This window comes from Oncorhynchus clarkii, chromosome 23 (assembly GCF_045791955.1).
Source record: "Oncorhynchus clarkii lewisi isolate Uvic-CL-2024 chromosome 23, UVic_Ocla_1.0, whole genome shotgun sequence".
NCBI lineage: Eukaryota > Metazoa > Chordata > Actinopteri > Salmoniformes > Salmonidae > Oncorhynchus > Oncorhynchus clarkii.
In genome coordinates this window covers 44,410,001-44,429,406 of record NC_092169.1, presented here as the reverse complement: position 1 = coordinate 44,429,406, position 19,406 = coordinate 44,410,001, and the positions used below count along the sequence as shown (strand labels likewise).

Below are 19,406 nucleotides of genomic sequence, written 5' to 3'. Positions count from 1 at the left end.
CCGCATACACTGTACACCCACACAGTTGTGAAGAGGGCACGTCAGTTCCTCTTTCCCGAAAAGATTTGGCATGGGCCCTCAGATATTCTAGAAGTTCTATAGCTGCACCATTGAGAGCATCTTGACTGGCTGCATCACCGCACGGCAACTGCAAGGCACCTATCCACAAGGCGCCACAGAGGGTGGTGAGTACGGCCCAGTACATTTTTATTTTACCTTTATTTAATGAGGCAAGTCAGGCAAGTCAGTTAAGAACGAGGCAAGTCAGTTAAGAACAAATTCTTATTTTCAATGACGGCCTAGGAACAGTGGGTTAACTGCCTGTTCAGGGGCAGAAGACAGATTTGTACCTTGTCAGCTCGGGGATAAGAACTTGCAACCTTTACTAGTCCAACGCTCTAACCACTAGGCTACCCAGCCGCCCCATCACTGGGGCCAAGCTCCCTGCCATCCAAGACCTCTACACCAGGCGATGTCAGAGGAAGGCCCAAATTGTCAAAGACTCCAGCCACCCTAGCCATAGACTGTTTTCTCCACTACTGCACAGCAAGCATTACCAGTGCACCAAGTCTGGAACCAACCGGACCCTGAACAGCTTCTACCCCCAAGCCATGAGACTACTAAACAAGACTGCTAAATAGCTAAGCAAATGGATACCCGGACTACCTGCATTGACCTTTTTTGCGCTCTCTCTCTTGTACTGCCTCTATTAACACACACTGGACTCTACCCACACACTCACACATAGTTACACTGACACCCCAACATACACATAGACTACATATGCCCACACGTGCATAGCATGTGCAGACATGCATACTGACGCCATACTCACGCACACACACACACTCACAGACACATTCCCACTCATCACATATGCTACTGCTACTCTCTATTATCTATCCAGTTGCCTAGCCATTTTACCTCTACCCATATGTACATAGCTACCTCAATTATTAATTATTCACTGTGTATTTATTCCTCGTGCACATTTCTATTTTATATCTTTATCTTAACCATGCATTGTTGGGGGCCTCCCGAGTGACGCAGTGGTCCAAGACACTGCATCGCAGTGCTTAAAGACGTCACTACAGACCCGGGTTTGATCCCAGGCTGTGTCACAACCGGCCGTTTCCAGAGACACATAAGGGGGCGAAATTTCCTTGTCCCATCGCGCTCTAGCGAACTCCTTGTGGCTGGTTGGATGCCTGCAAGCTGATTTCGGTTGCCAGCTGGAAGGTGTTTCCTCCGACACATTGGTGCGGCTGGCTTCTGGGTTAAGTGAGCAGTGTGTCAAGAAGCACTGCGGTCGTGTTTCGAAGGATGATTGGTTCTCGACCTTCGCCTTTCCCAAGTCCATATTGGAGTTGCAGCGAGGGGACAAGACTCTAACTACCAATTGGAGAGAAAAAAAAGTGGTAAAAGTACAAAATGAAATAAAAATACATTATTGGAAAAGGACCCATAAGTAAGCATTTCACTAGTCTACAACTGTTGTTTATGAAGCATGTGACAAATATAATTTTATTTGACATACTGTACCTGGAGTTGAACGCAGACATTCATACCTACAAATGGCTTCAAAACGGCATACGTACAATTATATATTGTAGGCATATCTCATGGGATTTGGGTGACTTGTCAAAGACTCCAGTCACCCAAGTCATAGACTGTTCTCTCGGCTACCGCACAGCAAGCGGTACCGTCAAGGTCCAAAAGGCTCCTGTCATAGTCGTGTGTATAGGGTGCAGGGAAGTCAGGCGCCGTTAGAATCAAACTGAGTGAAATGGAGTATTTAATAACAAATAAAAGAAACATACTCCAAACACTAAATGTAACAATAAATAAAGTGGGTACGAGGACCCGTCGCGCACCAATACAAAAACCAACACTGAAATACAAACAATCTCTGACAAAGACATGAGGGGAAACAGAGGGTTAAATACACAACAGGTAATGAATGGGATTGAAACCAGGTGTGTAGGAAGACAAGACATAACCAATGGAAAATTAAAAATGGATCAATGATGGCTAGAAGACCGGTGACGTCGACCGCCGAGCACCGCCCGAATAAGGATAGGCTTCGACTTCGGTAGAAGTCGTGATAGCTCCTTAACAGCTTCTATCCCCAAGCCACAAGACTGCTGAACAATTAATCAAATGGACTATTTACATTGACACCCCCTCTCCCTTCATTTTTACACTGCTGCTACTCGCTGTTTATTATCTATGCATAGTCACTTTACCCCTACCTACATGTACATATTACCTGGACTAACCTGAACCTGTACCACATTGACTCGGTACCTGTACCCCCCCCTGTATCTAGCATTGGTATTGTTATTTTATTATCTTACTTTTTATTTTATTTTTACTTTAGGATATTTAGTAAATATTTTCTTCACTCTATTTCTTGAACTGCATTGTTGGTTAAGGGCTTGTAAGTAAGCATTTCATGGTAAAGTCTACACCTGTTATATTCGGCGCATGTGACAAATAACATTTTATTTTATTATTTTACTTTGTATATACATTACCAGTCAAAGGTTTGGAGACACCTACTCATTCAAGGGATTTTCTTTATTTTTACTATTTTCTACATTGTAGAATAATAGTGAGACATCAAAACTATGAAATAACACATTTGGAATCATGTAGTAACCAAACAAGTGATTAACAAATTAAAATATATTTTAGATTTTAGATTCTTCAAAGTAGCCACCCTTTGCCTTGATGAAGGCTTTGCACACTCTTGGCATTCTCTCAACCAGCTTCATGAGGTAGTCACCTGAAATGCTTTTACAACTGTCTTGAAGGAGTTCCCACATGTGCTGAGCACTTGTTAGCTGATTTTCCTTCACTCTGCTGTCCAACTCATCCCAATCCACCTCAATTGGGTTGAGGTCGGGTGAGGCCAAGTCATCTGATGCAGCACTCTATCACTTTCCTCAGTCAAATAGCCCTTACACAGCCTGGAGGTTTGATTTTGGTCATTGTTCTGTTGAAAAACAAATGATAGGCCCACTAAGTGCAAACCAGATGGGAATGGCGTATTGCTGCAGAGTGCTGTGGTAGCCATTCTTGTTAAAGTGCCTTCAATTCTAAATAAATCAGAGACTGTGTCACCAGCAAAACACCCCCACACCATTCTCAATACTTTCCACCGGTCTAATGTCCATTGCTTGTGTTTCTTGGCCCAAGCAAGTCTCTTCTTATTATTGGTGTCCTTTAGTACTAATTTCTATACAGCAATTCGACCATGAAGGCCTGATTCATGCGGTCTCCTCTGAACAGTTGATGTTGAGATGTGTCCGTTACTTGAACTCTGCGAAACATTTATTGTTGTACTGCAAGACGAGGTGCAGTTAACTCTAATGAACTTATCCTCTGCAGCAAGAGGTAACTCTGGGTCTTCCTTTCCTGTTCTTGCCATAATATGGACTTGGTATTTTACCAAATAGGGCTATCTTCTGTGTACCACACTGATTGGTTCAAATGCATTAAGAAGGAAATAAATTCCACAAATTGACTTTTAAGTAGGCACACCTGTTAATTGAAATGCATTCCAGGTGACTACCTCATGAAGCTGGTTGAGAGAAGGCCAAGAGCGTACAAAGCTGTCATCAAGGCAAAGGGTGGCTACTTTGAAGAATCTCAAATATATCATATATTTGGATTAGTTTATCACTTTTTTGGTTACTACATGATTCCATATGTGTTATTTCATAGTTTTGATGTCTCACTATTATTCTACATTGTAGAATATAGTAAAAATAAAGAAAAACCCTTGAATGAGTAGGTGTGTCCAAGATTTTGACCAGTACTGTATATTATATACGTTATGTAAGCCTATTATTATTGTTATTATTATTATTATAAGAACTCATGCGTTAATTTTGATATGCATCACTGCAAGGCTACTGTCATTGACACGTTCCACGAATTATTCATGGACTATTTATGCTTTATATTCAATCATCAGGATAGTACTTTAAAAATATAATCAATAGTGTTTATATAATGTTCGTCCCAAAGAAGTGAAAAACATTTCATGTTGATTTACAGTCAATTTTAAATGGGAAATTCCGTCAATAACCATAAAGTAGATTCAATTCGATTCAGGATCAGCTCATAAACTGCATGGGTTAGTGATGCAGCGCTGTACAACTGCTCGTGCTCTCTCAGGATCTACGCATCTTGGACCCACGAGACAGCCGTCCACCATGTGAGACCTGACATTCGGATGGAATGATGCGGCGAGCAAATCGCGAATGATAGTTTGATAGAACCCAAAGACCTAGAATTTCTACATGGTAGAGGCGTAATAAATGGGCTACATATGCATTCGTACATCGTTTGTAGAATCCATCGCAGTTGAGGAGGATGGGCTCGCAACTGGTACAGACTTTGCGTCAAGGGGTTTGGGCATCATTGACCGGAGGATGGTACCATGACCCGGACCAGAACAAATTCAATAACTCCTGTCACCTCTATTTGTGGATGTTCCTTCTGATGTTGCCACTGTTACTACATTTGGTGAGTAAATTAAATCGAAGGCCCAGATCTTGTGTAATCTAGTCTATAAGGTTTTAGTGCGCCGCCGCATCACGAAGAGCCCTTTTAGTTAACAAACACGGTTCTCTTGGAGAAACATTCCAGTCTCATTTTTTATTTATAGCGATATTTTTTATCTTCAGCACTGAAACTTTTCCGCTTATTTATTAATTAATTGTATTGACAGAAAATTGAATTGTCGCATTTGGGACGTAGGTCTTCCACGGCGATGAAAAAGCAGAGAATTCCAGGCATTGTAACACAGCGTTCATAAAGACGAGCCGCAGCACAGCTAAACCGTCTATCCCTTTTGGATGTGATAGTAAGCCTACTTCAGGCATTCATTCGCATTTGAGCAAATTAGTGTCTAGTAGGCCTAGGTCATGAATGCTGTTTCGGTTTGGCTTAATTGAGTCAAGATAGCCTATACAATTATTTCGAGCACCAGATGTGGGCTCTTTAATGTGTCCCTTTATTGCCAACGTAATGGAATTGCATCGATTATCTTGCAGGAATGCTATACACTTATCAGACCTACTGTGTTTCAGAATAGTACCTCTTGTCTGCTTAAATACATGAGTGGTTTCAATTAGTAAAAAAACCCACAAAGCTTGTTTCATAGTTTATTTAGAATTCATTTGATATAAAAAGGTCCAACAACATATGAACTGTTCTGAAGACCAAAAGCCTTCTGGTTATTTGTGCAGATGTTAAAGTGATGGAGTACTGTCATTGTTATGTAATGGAGTAATATTGTCCCACATTAACCATTTTCAAGCAGATGTAGCTGAAGAGCCAAATGATCACATTATATGGGTGGAGCATTGACTTCTCAATCAGATCATCCATAGGAAATCATTTTTCAGTATCGCCCTTGGCTGTTTGAGCATAATGTCACATACAGTTGAAGTCGGAAGTTTACATACACTTAGGTTGGTGGAATAAGTTGACTGTGCCTTTAAACAGCTTGGAAAATTCCAGAAAATGTTGTCATGGCTTTATAAGCTTCTGATAGGCTAATTGACATGATTTGAGTCAAATCAAATCAAATTTTATTTGTCACATACACATGGTTAGCAGATGTTAATGCGAGTGTAGCGAAATGCTTGTGCTTCTAGTTCCGACAATGCAGTAATAACCAACAAGTAATCTAACTAACAATTCCAAAACTACTGTCTTATACACAGTGTAAGGGGATAAATAATATGTACATAAGGATATATGAATGAGTGATGGTACAGAGCAGCATAGGCAGGATACAGTAGATGGTATCGAGTACAGTATATACATGAGGTGAGTATGTAAACAAAGTGGCATAGTTAAAGTGGCTAGTGATACATGTATTACATAAGGATGCAGTCGATGATATAGAGTACAGTATATACGTATGCATATGAGATGAATAATGTAGGGTAAGTAACATTATATAAGGTAGCATTGTTTAAAGTGGCTAGTGATATATTTACATAATTTCCCATCAATTCCCATTATTAAAGTGGCTGGAGTTGAGTCAGTGCGTTGGCAGCAGCCACTCAATGTTAGTGGTGGCTGTTTAACAGTCTGATGGCTTTGAGATAGAAGCTGTTTTTCAGTCTCTCGGTCCCAGCTTTGATGCACCTGTACTGACCTCGCCTTCTGGATGATAGCGGGGTGAACAGGCAGTGGCTCGGGTGGTTGATGTCCTTGATGATCTTTATGGCCTTCCTGTAACAACGGGTGGCGTAGGTGTCCTGGAGGGCAGGTAGTTTGCCCCCGATGATGCGTTGTGCAGACCTCACTACCCTCTGGAGAGCCTTACGGTTGTGGGCGGAGCAGTTGCCGTACCAGGCGGTGATACAGCCCGCCAGGATGCTCTCGATTGTGCATCTGTAGAAGTTTGTGAGTGCTTTTGGTGACAAACCGAATTTCTTCAGCCTCCTGAGGTTGAAGAGGCGCTGCTGCGCCTTCTTCACGATGCTGTCTGTGTGAGTGGACCAATTCAGTTTGTCTGTGATGTGTATGCCGAGGAACTTAAAACTTGCTACCCTCTCCACTACTGTTCCATCGATGTGGATAGGGGGTTGTTCCCTCTGCTGTTTCCTGAAGTCCACAATCATCTCCTTAGTTTTGTTGACGTTGAGTATGAGGTTATTTTCCTGACACCACCCTCCGAGGGCCCTCACCTCCTCCCTGTAGGCCGTCTCGTCGTTGTTGGTAATCAAGCCTACCACTGTTGTGTCGTCCGCAAACTTGATGATTGAGTTGGAGGCGTGCGTGGCCACGCAGTCGTGGGTGAACAGGGAGTACAGGAGAGGGCTCAGAACGCACCCTTGTGGGGCCCCAGTGTTGAGGATCAGCGGGGTGGAGATGTTGTTGCCTACCCTCACCACCTGGGGGCGGCCCGTCAGGAAGTCCAGTACCCAGTTGCACAGGGCAGGGTCGAGACCCAGGGTCTCGAGCTTGATGACGAGCTTGGAGGGTACTATGGTGTTGAATGCCGAGCTGAAGTCGATGAACAGCATTCTCACATAGGTATTCCTCTTGTCCAGATGGGTTAGGGCAGTGTGCAGTGTGGTTGAGATTGCATCGTCTGTGGACCTATTTGGGCGGTAAGCAAATTGGAGTGGGTCTAGGGTGTCGGGTAGGGTGGAGGTGATATGGTCCTTGACTAGTCTCTCAAAGCACTTCATGATGACGGAAGTGAGTGCTACCTTAGTAGTCGTTTAGCTCAGTTACCTTAGCTTTCTTGGGAACAGGAACAATGGTGGCCCTCTTGAAGCATGTGGGAACAGCAGACTGGTATAGGGATTGATTGAATATGTCCGTAAACACACCGGCCAGCTGGTCTGCGCATGCTCTGAGGGCGTGGCTGGGGATGCCGTCTGGGCCTGCAGCCTTGCAAGGGTTAACACGTTTAAATGTCTTACTCACCTCGGCTGCAGGATGTTTTCGTTGCAGGCCGTGTCAGTGGCACTGTATTGTCCTCAAAGCGGGCAAAAAAGTTATTTAGTCTGCCTGGGAGCAGGACATCCTGGTCCGTGACTGGGCTGGATTTCTTCTTGTAGTCCGTGATTGACTGTAGACCCTGCCACATGCCTCTTGTGTCTGAGCCGTTGAATTGAGAATCTACTTTGTCTCTGTACTGACGCTTAACTTGTTTGATAGCCTTGCGGAGGGAATAGCTGCACTGTTTGTATTCGGTCATGTTACCAGTCACCTTGCCCTGATTAAAAGCAGTGGTTCGCGCTTTCAGTTTCACGTGAATGCTGCCATCAATCCACGGTTTCTGGTTAGGGAATGTTTTAATCGTTGCTATGGGAACGACCTCTTCAACGCACGTTCTAATGAACTCGCACACCGAATCAGCGTATTCGTCAATATTGTTATCTGACGCAATACGAAACATGTCCCAGTCCACGTTATGGAAGCAGTCTTGGAGTGTGGAGTCAGCTTGGTCGGACCAGCGTTGGACAGACCTCAGCGTGGGAGCTTCTTGTTTTAGTTTCTGTCTGTAGGCAGGGATCAACAAAATGGAGTCGTGGTCAGCTTTTCCGAAAGGAGGGCGGGGCAGGGCCTTATATGCGTCGCGGAAGTTAGAGTAACAGTGATCCAAGGTTTTTCCACCCCTGGTTGCGCAATCAATATGCTGATAAAATTTTGGGAGTCTTGTTTTCAGATTAGCCTTGTTAAAATCCCCAGCAACAATGAATGCAGCCTCCGGATAAATGGATTCCAGTTTGCAAAGAGTCAAATAAAGTTCGTTCAGAGCCATCGATGTGTCTGCTTGGGGGGGGGATATATACGGCTGTGATTATAATCTAAGAGAATACTCTTGGTAGATAATGCGGTCTACATTTGATTGTGAGGAATTCTAAATCAGGTGAACAGAAGGATTTGAGTTCCTGTATGTTTCTTTCATCACACCATGTCTCGTTAGTCATAAGGCATACGCCCCCGCCCCTCTTCTTACCAGAAAGATGTTTGTTTCTGTCGGCGTGATGCGTGGAGAAACCCGCTGGCTGCACCGCCCCCGATAGCGTCTCTCCAGTGAGCCATGTTTCCGTGAAGCAAAGAACGTTACAGTCTCTGATGTCCCTCTGTAACCCTTGCTTGGATTTCATCAACCTTGTTGTCAAGAGACTGGACATTGGCGAGAAGGATGCTAGGGAGTGGTGCACGATGTGCCCGTCTCCGGAGTCTGACCAGAAGACCGCCTCGTTTCCCTCTTTTTCTGAGTCGTTTTTTTGGGTCGCTGCATGGGATCCACTCCGTTGTCCTGGGTGAAAGGCAGAACACAGGATCCGCGTCGCGAAAAACATATTCTTGGTCGTACTGATGGTGAGTTGACGCTGATCTTATATTCAGTAGTTCTTCTCGACTGTATGTAATGAAACCTAAGATGACCTGGGGTACTAATGTAAGAAATAACACGTAAAAAAACAAAACACTGCATAGTTTCCTAGGAACACGAAGCGAGGCGGCCATCTCTGTCGGCGCCGGAAGTCAATTGGAGGTGTACCTGTGGATGTATTTCAAGGCCTACCTTCAAACTCAGTGCCACTTTGCTTGACATCATGGGAAAATCTCTGGCGATGTCATCTACAAAACAGCCTCCAACACTCTACTCTGCAAACTGGATGCAGTCTATCACAGTGCCATCCGTTTTGGCACCAAAGCCCCATACCATACATCACCCACCACCTCGACCTGCATGCTCTCGTCGGCTGGCCCTCGCTACATATTCGTCACCAGACCCACTGGCTCCAGGTCATCCATAACTCTTTGCTAGGTAAAGCTCCACCTTATCTCAGCTCACTGGTCACGTTAACAACACCCACCCGTAGCACGCGCTCCAGCAGGTATATCTCTCTGGTCATCCCAAAAGCCAACACCTGCTTTGGCCGCCTTTCCTTCCAGTTCTCTGCTGCCAATGACTGGAACAAATTGCAAAAATCGTTGAAGCTGGAGACTTATATTTCCCTCACTAACTTTAAACATCCGCTATATGAGCAGCTAACCGATCGCTGCAGCTGTACATAGCCCATCTGTAAATAGCCCATCATATCTATCTACCTCATCCCCATATTGTTTTATTAACTTTTCTGCTCATTTGCACACCAGTATTTCTACTTGCACATCATCATCTGCATATTTATCACTCCATGGTTAATTTGCTAAATTGTAATTACTTCGCTACTATGGCCTATTTATTGCCTTACCACCTCACGCCATTTGCACACACTGTATATAGAGTTTTATTTTTTCTATTGTGTTATTGACTGTACGCTTGTTTATTCCATGTGTAACTCTGTTGTAACGGCGTTCGTCTGTTGAAAGAGGAGCGGACCAAAATGCAGCGTGGTGGTTACTCATGTTCTTTAATGTAGAAGAACAAACGAACAAATACAAAACAACAAACGTAACGCGCGTAATCTTGTGACAACAAACACAGAGACAGGAACAATCACCCACAAACACACAGTGAAACCCAGGCTACCTAAATATGGTTCCCAATCAGAGACAACAAGAATCACCTGACTCTGATTGAGAACCGCCTCAGGCAGCCATAGACTATGCTAGACACCCCACAAAGACAAAAACGCACCACACAAACCCATGTCACACCCTGGCCTGACCAAATAAATGAAGACAAACATAATATACTACGACCAAGGCGTGACATCTGTATTGTTTGTGTCGCACTGCTTTGCTTTATCTTGGCCAGGTCGCATTTGTAAATGAGAACTTGTTCTCAACTAGCTTACCTGGTTAAATAAAGGTGAAATAAAAAATAAATAAAAATCAAAAGAAATCAGCCAAGACCTCAGAAAAAAAATGTAGACCTCCACAAGTCTGGTTCATCCTTGGGAACAATTTCCAAATGGCTGAAGTTACCACGTTCATCTGTACAAACAATAGTACGCAAGTATAAACACCATGGAACCACGCAGCTGTCATACCGCTCAGGAAGGAGATGTGTTCTGTCTCCTAGAGATGAACGTACTTTGGTGCAAAAAGCACAAATCAATCCCAGAACAACAGCAAAGGACCTTGTGAAGATGCTGGAGGAAACAGGTGCAAAATTATTTATATCCACAGTAAAATGAGTCCTATATCGACATAACCTGAAATGCCACTCAGCAAGGAAGAAGCCACTGCTCCAAAACCGCCATAAAAAAAGCCAGATTACGGTTTGCAACTGCACATGGGGACAAAGATCGTACTTTTTGGAGAAATGTCTTCTGGTCTGATGAAACAAAAATAGAACTGTTTGGCCATAATGACCATCATTATGTTTGGAGGAAAAAGGGGGATGCTTGCAAGCCGAAGAACACCATCCCAACCATGAAGCACGGGGTAGCAGCATACCAAATACTAATTGAGTGTATGTAAACTTCTGACCCACTGGGAATGTGTTGAAAGAAATAAAAACTGAAATAAATCCTTCTCTACTGTTGTTCTGACATTTCACATTCTTAAAATAAAGTGGTGATCCTAACTGACCTAAAACAGGGCATTTTTACTAGGATTAAATGTCAGGAATTGTGAAAACTTAGTTTAAATGTATTTGGCTAAGGTGTATGTTAACCTTGAACCTTTGTGACTTCAAATGTACATTACATTACAGCCTCAGATAGCTCCTCTGGTGTTAAGTCTTCACCCAAGATGAAGGGGAATGTTTCAGACTTCTTGACATATTATTGAGGAAAGGGTGGGATGCACTCTGCCCAATGTGATGAAGAAGAATAAGAAGTATTTTTGAATAATTATAAAGTTTTGGTCAAGATCGGTGTTTTGAGATATTGAGGGAGTTGGTGTGTTTTTTTCCTCAGGCTCTTCCGCCCACCACCATGGCACTTAGTATATACTGCACCTCAGTCACCATTTTTTTCATCACCATAAAGATGGTCAACTATCGCCTCCATGTGATGTTTGATGAAGGCGACGTTGTGACCCCAAGCAGTCTCTCTGATGTCATCCAAGGTGCAGAGAATAAAAGCAACACCTCAGATTCATGTCTTCAAGCTAAATTAAGGTGAGCATGTTTAATAAAACAAAATGTATAACCAATATATTCCGAAGTATATATAGTTTGAAGTAGTGCTTTTGTCTTGAAAAACATGTCATCCTTTGATAAAGGAACTACCACAGATGACCACATACTCTCTACATCTTTCCAAATAGGAAAAGCAGCACTGTTCCTGACAGTGTTGCCATGACAATGTTGACCAGAAACAGGCCGAATCCAGTCATCCAGGTTACAGTAAAACAGACAGAGACGGACCCTGGGTTGATTGGAGTGGTTAGTGTACCATTTTAACTACTCTTGAGCTACATTCTACCACTTCTTATACTGAACTAAAATATAAATGCAACATGTAAAGTGTTAGTCCATGAGCTGAAATAAATGTTTCATGAGCTGAAATAAAAGATCCCAGAAATGTTCCATTCGCACAAAAAGCAAATTTCTGTCAAATATCCCTGTTAGTGAGCATTTCTCCTTTGCCATGATAATCCATCCACCTGATGGCTGTAGCATATCAAGAAGCTGATTAAACAACATGATCATTACACAGGTGCTCCTTGTGCTGGGTACAATAAAAATTATCATTACACAGGTGCACATTGTGCTGGGGACAATACTCTAAAATGTGCAGTTTTGTCACACAACACAATGTCACAGATTTCTCAAGTTTTGAAGGAGCGTGCAATTGGCATTCTGACTGCTGGAATGTACACCAGAGCTGTTTCCAGATAATTGAATGCTCATTCCTCTACCATAAGTGTCATTTTAGAGAAATTGGCAGTATGTCCAACCAGGCTCACAACTGCAGACCACATGTACCCACACCAGCCCAGGACCTCCACATCCTGCTTCTTCACCAGCGGACTCATCTGAGACCAGTCACCTGGGGATTATTGCTGTCTGTAATAAAGCCCTTTCGTGGGGAAAATCTGATTCTGATTGGCTGGGCCTGGCTCCCTAGTAGGTAGGCCTGGCTCCCAAGTGGGTGGCCGACCAATGGCTGCACCCCTGCCCAGTCATGTCAAATCCATAGATTAGGGCCTAATGAATGTACTTCAATTGACTGATTTCGTTATATGAAATGTAACTCCGTAAAATCATTGAAATTGTTTCATGTTGTGTTTATATTGGTGTTCAGTATATATTATGGAATATACATTTTTGGTTTAATGAGCACCATTTTCCCCCTTTTTCTTTCCACCATCATCCATATCTCTTGCCCTTACAGGAGTGTCCAAAATCAGAAAACTTAAAGAATACTGAAGGTACTGACTCTCGTATGTTTTTAAAACTGGTCTGATTCCCCCTACAACAGGAAATTGATTTTCTATTCTCAAATCTCACTGTGAGAATGAAATGTTCTTCCTGGAATGCATTGTATGGATGTAGTGATACATTGATTAGCACTCTTTATGCTAGTCTAGCACATTATTCAAATTAAAATATGCTCAGATAAGCATGCCATCAGCTTCCAGTAAATGTTGTCTCATGTTGGTTTCGCAAAGTGTTGCTGCGAAGATCAATATCCTTTATTGTTAGTTAGAGCAGAAAATTGTAAATTGTAATTTTTTTGTATTTATGAGTCTAAATTCCTGTCAATATGCTCTTTGTAACGTTAGTATATCTGTTGCAGCCCAGAGTGACAGTATCCCTGAGGAGAAACAACCCACAGAGAGACTGCAGCCTGAGGAGGAGTTCTCCCCAGAGGACCTGTCTAGACCCAACCCTGACCAGGCCACCCCTCTCCTGCTGGGGGAGCAGAAGCATGTGGCTCATAGGGAAATTGCTGATGAAGGATTGCCCTCCTCCAAGGGGAGTGATGAAGAAAGAAGAGAGCAGAAGGAACTGGAGAAACAGCCCCAACAGGACCCCAACAACAACTCTCTAGAGGTCATTCAGGAGCATGATGACCCCTTCCCACCTCCTCCTCAGCATGACCAGCCAGAGGAGACATACTGCTCGGACGAGATAGCTGTTGTCTTGGTTGACAACTCTGGCCCATCAGACCGCCTGGACGAGAACGACACATTCAAGATCATCATCACAATGAGCTGTGATGCCCAGACGGCTGCGGAGCTGGAGGAGTCGGTCAAACAGAGCATCCTGGAGTCTGCCCAGGCACAGATGGTCATCGGCCACCATGGAGGGGCTGCTGGTAACTGCCTCAACAAAATTCCTGTTATCACTTTTGACTCGCCTGAGGATGATGAACAGAGTGGTGCAGAGAATGAAGGGGAACCGTTATCTAAGGTTGACCCTGCTCAGCTGCAGACTTCAAGCCCAGATGGCCAGATTACCAAAGAGTTGATGAGCTCTGACTCTGCCGCTCTGGGCTGCCGGGACTTAGGATACAACAAGGCAGACCTGGAACACCCCACCCCCCTGTCGACCACATCCGACAACAGCTCCTCTGGCATCGACATCCACTCCCACCCTGATGAGAACGACCCTCCAGACCTCAATGTGGATGCAGATGGCTTCCTGCGAATCCCGTCTACGTTCAGGAAGTACGGCCCGGGGGGCAGGACACACGTGCGAGGCCTGAGCATGGACAGTGGGAAGGATGCAGTCCTCATTGCGGACAGATCACAGAACAGACAGACTACCATGACCTCGTCTAAGTCAGACCTGGAGGCCAAGGAGGGTCAGATCCCCAATGAGACCAACTTTGTGGAGTTTGTTTCGCTGCTGGAGTCCATTAACAGCACCAGGGGAGCCAGTGGAAACCCACCAGAGGAGGCGACAGAGGAGGGGGACAGAGCCGAGAAGGAAGGTGAGTTTAGCCATATGCATGGTTTCTTGTCTTTCCTGAAATGTATCTTCACGGAGGGTTCTTCATATACAGCGCATTCTGAAGTATTCAGACCCCTTGACTTTTTCCACATTTTGTTAGGTTACAGCCTTATTCTAAAATTGATTACATCATTTTTTTTACCCTCATCAATCTACACACTATACCCCATTATGACAAAGTAAAAACAGGTTTTTAGACACTTTTGCAAATGTATTAAAAATAAAAAATACAGAAATCAGCCAAGACCTCAGAAAAAATATTTTAGACCTCCACAAGTCTGGTTCACACAGATCCTTTACTCAGTACTTTGTTGTAGCACCTTTGGCACCGATTATAGCCTCAAGTCTTCTTGGGTATGACGCTACAAGCTTGGCACACCTGTATTTGGGGAGTTTCTCCTGTTCTTCTCTGCAGATCCTCTCAAGCTCTGTCAGGTTCGATGGGGAGTGTCACTGCACAGCTATTTTCAGGTCTCTCCAGAGATGTTCGATTGGGTTCAAGTCCGGACTATGGCTGGGCAACTCAAGGACATTCAGAGACTTGTCCGGAAGCCACTCCTGCTTTGTCTTGGCTGTGTGATTAAGGTCTTTGTCCTGTTGAAAGGTGAACCTTCTGAGCACTCTGGAGCATGTCAAGGATCTCTTTGTACTTTCCTCCGTTAATCTTTCCCTCGATCCTGACTAATCGACCAGTCCCTGCCGCTAAAAAACATCCCCACAGCATGATGCTGCCATCACCATGCTTAACCGTAGGGATGGTATTGGTCAGGTGATGAGCGGTGCCAAACCGAGGAGTGACTTCCATATGTCCACTCTATAAAGGCCTGCTTGGTGGAGTGATGCAGAGATGGTTGTCCTTTTGGAAGGTTCTCCCATCTCCACAGAGGAACTCTGGAGCTCTGTCAGAGTGACCTTCGAGTTCTTGGTACCTCCCTGACCAAGGCCCATATCCTCTGATTGCTCAGTTTGGCGGACAGCCAGCTCTAGGAAGAGTCTTGGTAGTTCCAAACTTATTTCATTTAAGAATTATGGAGGCCACTATGTTCTTGGGGACCTTCAATGCTGCAGACATTTTTTAGTACCCCTCCCCAGATTTGGGCCTCGACACAATCCTGTCTTGGAGCTCTACGGACAATTCCTTCAACCTCATGGCTAGGTTTTTCCTCTGACATTCACTGTCAACTGTGGGACCTTATATAGACAGTTGTGGCCTTTCCAAATCATGTCTAATTAATCAAATTTGCCACAGGTTTACTCCAATCAAGTTGTAGAAACATCTCAAGGATGATCAATGGAAACAGGATGCACCTGAGCCCAATTCCGAGTCTCATAGCAAAGGGTCTGAATACTAATGTGAATAAGCTATTTCTGTTTTTTCTGTAAGTGGCTCTGGATAAGTGTCTGCTAAAATGTAAATAACATTTTTAGGAGAGAAGCTATTGTCTCTGTTGTGTTTTAATCATTCTTTACTGGTAAAATTGAAAAGGGAAGTTGTTTTTTCAGAGGACGTCACTGACGCTAACTCAGAGACAGAGAGCCAGCAAGAGCGTCCAATCCCTCCCAATACTCTGGCCACAACAGAAACCCTCCACACCATCCCTGAAATACGGATCCCCATTGTGTCTCCAGACAGGTAAACCTTTTCAAATGTCTCTTAGATATAAAAGGCCATCATCACAATTGACTTTCTTTTGTTCTTTAATCTGATCTTTATTGTAAATGAATAAATGTTTTGATCGTTGTACAGTTTGTCCTCTACTCTCAGTCCCCAGACAGACCAGGATAAAGAGCCAGACTACGACTCCCTGCCCTCCCAAACATCTCAGTCAGAGAGCTCCATGCTCCAGGTCATATGCAGACCAGAGGCCACTAACAAGGAGGACGCCTATACTTTCCATACAGTCCACAGTAAGTGCAAAATGTTGTGGTGTGACGTAAATTCTCTGAAGACTACAAACTCGTTACAAACCCTGGATAATTGTATAACATAGTGTATATGACTTATGTCACATCAGGTAAGGGTTTTAAAACTTGAAGATCTGTCTGTTCTCTATTCAAGGAGACAGACCTCGTAAGCTGTATGCTGAGAGAGCGCTAAACCTACCCCTGGGAGCTGAACTTATCACAGACAACATGTGGTGCACATTTTTATTTGATATGTAATATTTGTATAAAGTTATTGTTGTGTTCTATCCATATTTGACATTTTAGTATTTTAAAACTTAATTTGCCTTTACATGTCGTTCTTGTCGTGTACCCAGTGATCTCCTGTCCACTTCCTCCAACTCGGAGTACCAGGACGACCTGGCGGGCCCACACACAGACTGCCCCTTCCAGCGCCGCATCATCCCTGCACACAGGCTCCGGCCTCGGAGAACGCACCCCGAAATCTTTCAGGTGACCACACCCCTTTCTCCCCCTCCCTTCTTCCCCTCCACCCATTCCTCCTTCCCTTCCCCCTTACACAATCTTCCAAGTGATGTTACCCATCCTCCACCCCTTCACCCCCCCCCCCCCTCTCCTCCCCACTCCCCACTCCCCCATAAACCACTATTCGTCCCAGACAGTGGGTGCAGACAGCCAAGGCCAAGCAGTGGTCTGACTCAGCACTGCAAATCAGAGTGCTGGCCATTCATCACACTATAGCAGGGATTCAGCCATGGGCTGATTGTTTCTTGAGCGGATGGTCAGCAGGCCAGAACATAATTACAAATCATTTGTAGATTGCAAATTGACCGCAAGAAGCCCAAACAGATATAATATTTTACTAAAACATAATCATTTCAAATTGCTTGAAACCCGCGTGCCACCAGTTGGGGTATCCTACACTATAGTGACTCTGTGAGCAGAACAGGATCTGTCTGCCTGGCTCAGACATCACATAGATCACCGTCCCTCTCAGCAGCTAATTCACAGTATATGGTTCACAGAACATGCACACGCGTTTGAGTTATCGGTTGGCCGTTAAGGGATATAATGCCAGCTGCACATTGCTGAAAGTTGATTGATAGACAGGAAATACATTGGGTGAAATGCACTGATGATTATTACTGAAATGTTGTAGCTGTATGAGAACTGATCTAAACATTATCTGTGCCTTGACAGTGTGTAGTCAGTTGTCATAAGCTGAAACAAACAGTCATGACAGTTTCATCTATTATGTCAATGTTATGTAACCCTTATGACTAAAGATTAAAGTGTTATTGAGATTTTACATTGCAACCTGAATTGCACCTCTGACAGGAGGAGGACTCGATCGGTGAGTCGTCAGAGACCTCCACACAGGAAAAGCCCTCTCCTAAGCTGTACTACAAGCTTAAGCTTTTTCCTGGGAAGTGGGTGAACATCTTGTATGACCGGCTGACCTTGTTGGCGCTATTGGACAGGTAAGAGAAAAGGCCCCTATTCTATCTTTCCTTTTCCGTCTCTCAGCGATTGGTCAACTTGTTGACGTAGACTTTACTTAGATTTTTGCCCTTAGGAACCAGGATGCGGTGGAGAACATAGTGGCTGTGTTCCTGGCCTTCCTGGTGGCCTTCCTGGGGTTTATCCTGCTCAACCACGGCTGCTTCAAAGACATCTGGGTTTTCCAGTTCTGCGTGGTCATCGCTAGCTGCCAGTACTCGTTGTTAAAGGTAAAGAAGGTATCTATTTTTGTAACAAGGGATAAGGCCTAATCAACTGTAATCATTGCTTATCTGTGTTGACAGAATTCAGATCAGTGATAGGGTGTGATAAGACCATGCCATTGTCACTGCCCTACCACATACTTTCACTGCCCTGCCCATTTCACTGCCCCACCCATTTCACTGCCCCACCCATTTCACTTTAGCTAAGTACTTCCTATCTGACACATTACTGATGAAAACATTTATCTGTCAGTCATCGACTGTATCAGTTAGTCACATTAATAACGCTTGAAACAAATTGTTTGTATTACAGAGTGTGCAACCTGATGCAGCCTCGCCAACACATGTGAGTCTAAGTGGAACATACTGTGTTCTAAAAGTGTGAAGATACATTTTCTCTGGTTGTTTAGTATCCACGGTTTTTCCAAGTAGACGGTTCGAGGTTTCTCTGTTTCATTTCTGTCCCCTCTTGATGTTTTCCAGGGACACAATCAGATTGTTGTCTACAGCCGGGCAGCTTATTTCTGTATCTTCTGTGGCCTTATTTGGATTCTGGAACAGATGTTAAGAAGGAAGGACCTGCCTGTGTCCACTGTATATGGCATCACCATAGTATTAGCAGATGCTCTCACATTCCTGAGAGACATTTTAGTGGGTTAGTCACATACAGTAAATAATTTCTATGACCATTTCCAGTCACCTCAAGGAAATTATTTTAGATGAGGTGGGGTTTTTTTTCATGATAAAATCTTAGTTGTAAAGTCCTGTCTGTTTCATGTTTCACAGGCCTCACCTTCTGCTTTCCTATCACATTTCTCCTTGGCCTGTTCCCACAAATCAACACCTTTATGATTTACCTGCTAGAACAAATAGACATTCATTTCTTTGGTGGAACAGGTGAGTGGCACTCTCTTCTCTGTTAACGTTGATCTTCATAATATCATGAACTAATGCATACTGTACCACCAAAGTCTTACGCCTCAACCTGATGCCTGTGTATCCACTTCCTGTGTCAGCTGCAACTGGACTCCACTCAGCAGTGTACAGCATATTCCGTAGTCTGACGGCATTATCTTTGCTGTACGGGTTCTGTTTTGGAGCTCTGAAGGTAGGATTGAATTCATTGTTGAGAAGCGTGTGTATGATTACTTGGAGGATATGCTTTGCACTGCGACAGAACAGTTTCTTGCTGCAGAGGCCGCTAAGTCAAGCATGAGAAATCAAATAGCTTTTGGGGTAGCAGCTCTCTCTTCCTCCAGGCTAGTGAAAGCGCTGTTCTGCTTGGTTGATGATTTAGTATTACAAACTGCTGGTAAGACGGGTTTAAGTCGAACATTGTAAATAGACTTAAGAAGGCTCTCTGATGGGAAAAGGTATGCCACTATGCCTGCAGGAAAGCAACGTGTCCATATTCATCCTTACAA

General features: G+C 43.9%; 1 protein-coding gene across 1 annotated transcript in view; it reads left to right on the top strand.

Moving 5' to 3' along the window:
* Positions 1-4,224: 4,224 nt before the first annotated feature.
* LOC139381812 (pecanex-like protein 2) overlaps positions 4,225-19,406 on the top strand; it is a 203,061-nt gene continuing 187,879 nt past the window's right edge. Inside the window, 15 exon segments of the mRNA XM_071125589.1 lie at positions 4,225-4,536; positions 11,367-11,569; positions 11,719-11,836; positions 12,789-12,825; positions 13,194-14,333; positions 15,857-15,986; positions 16,119-16,261; positions 16,413-16,491; positions 16,615-16,750; positions 17,597-17,739; positions 17,835-17,988; positions 18,296-18,328; positions 18,466-18,637; positions 18,769-18,879; positions 18,999-19,090. Coding sequence (XP_070981690.1) covers positions 4,384-4,536; positions 11,367-11,569; positions 11,719-11,836; positions 12,789-12,825; positions 13,194-14,333; positions 15,857-15,986; positions 16,119-16,261; positions 16,413-16,491; positions 16,615-16,750; positions 17,597-17,739; positions 17,835-17,988; positions 18,296-18,328; positions 18,466-18,637; positions 18,769-18,879; positions 18,999-19,090 — 2,844 coding nt within the window. The 5' untranslated portion in view covers positions 4,225-4,383.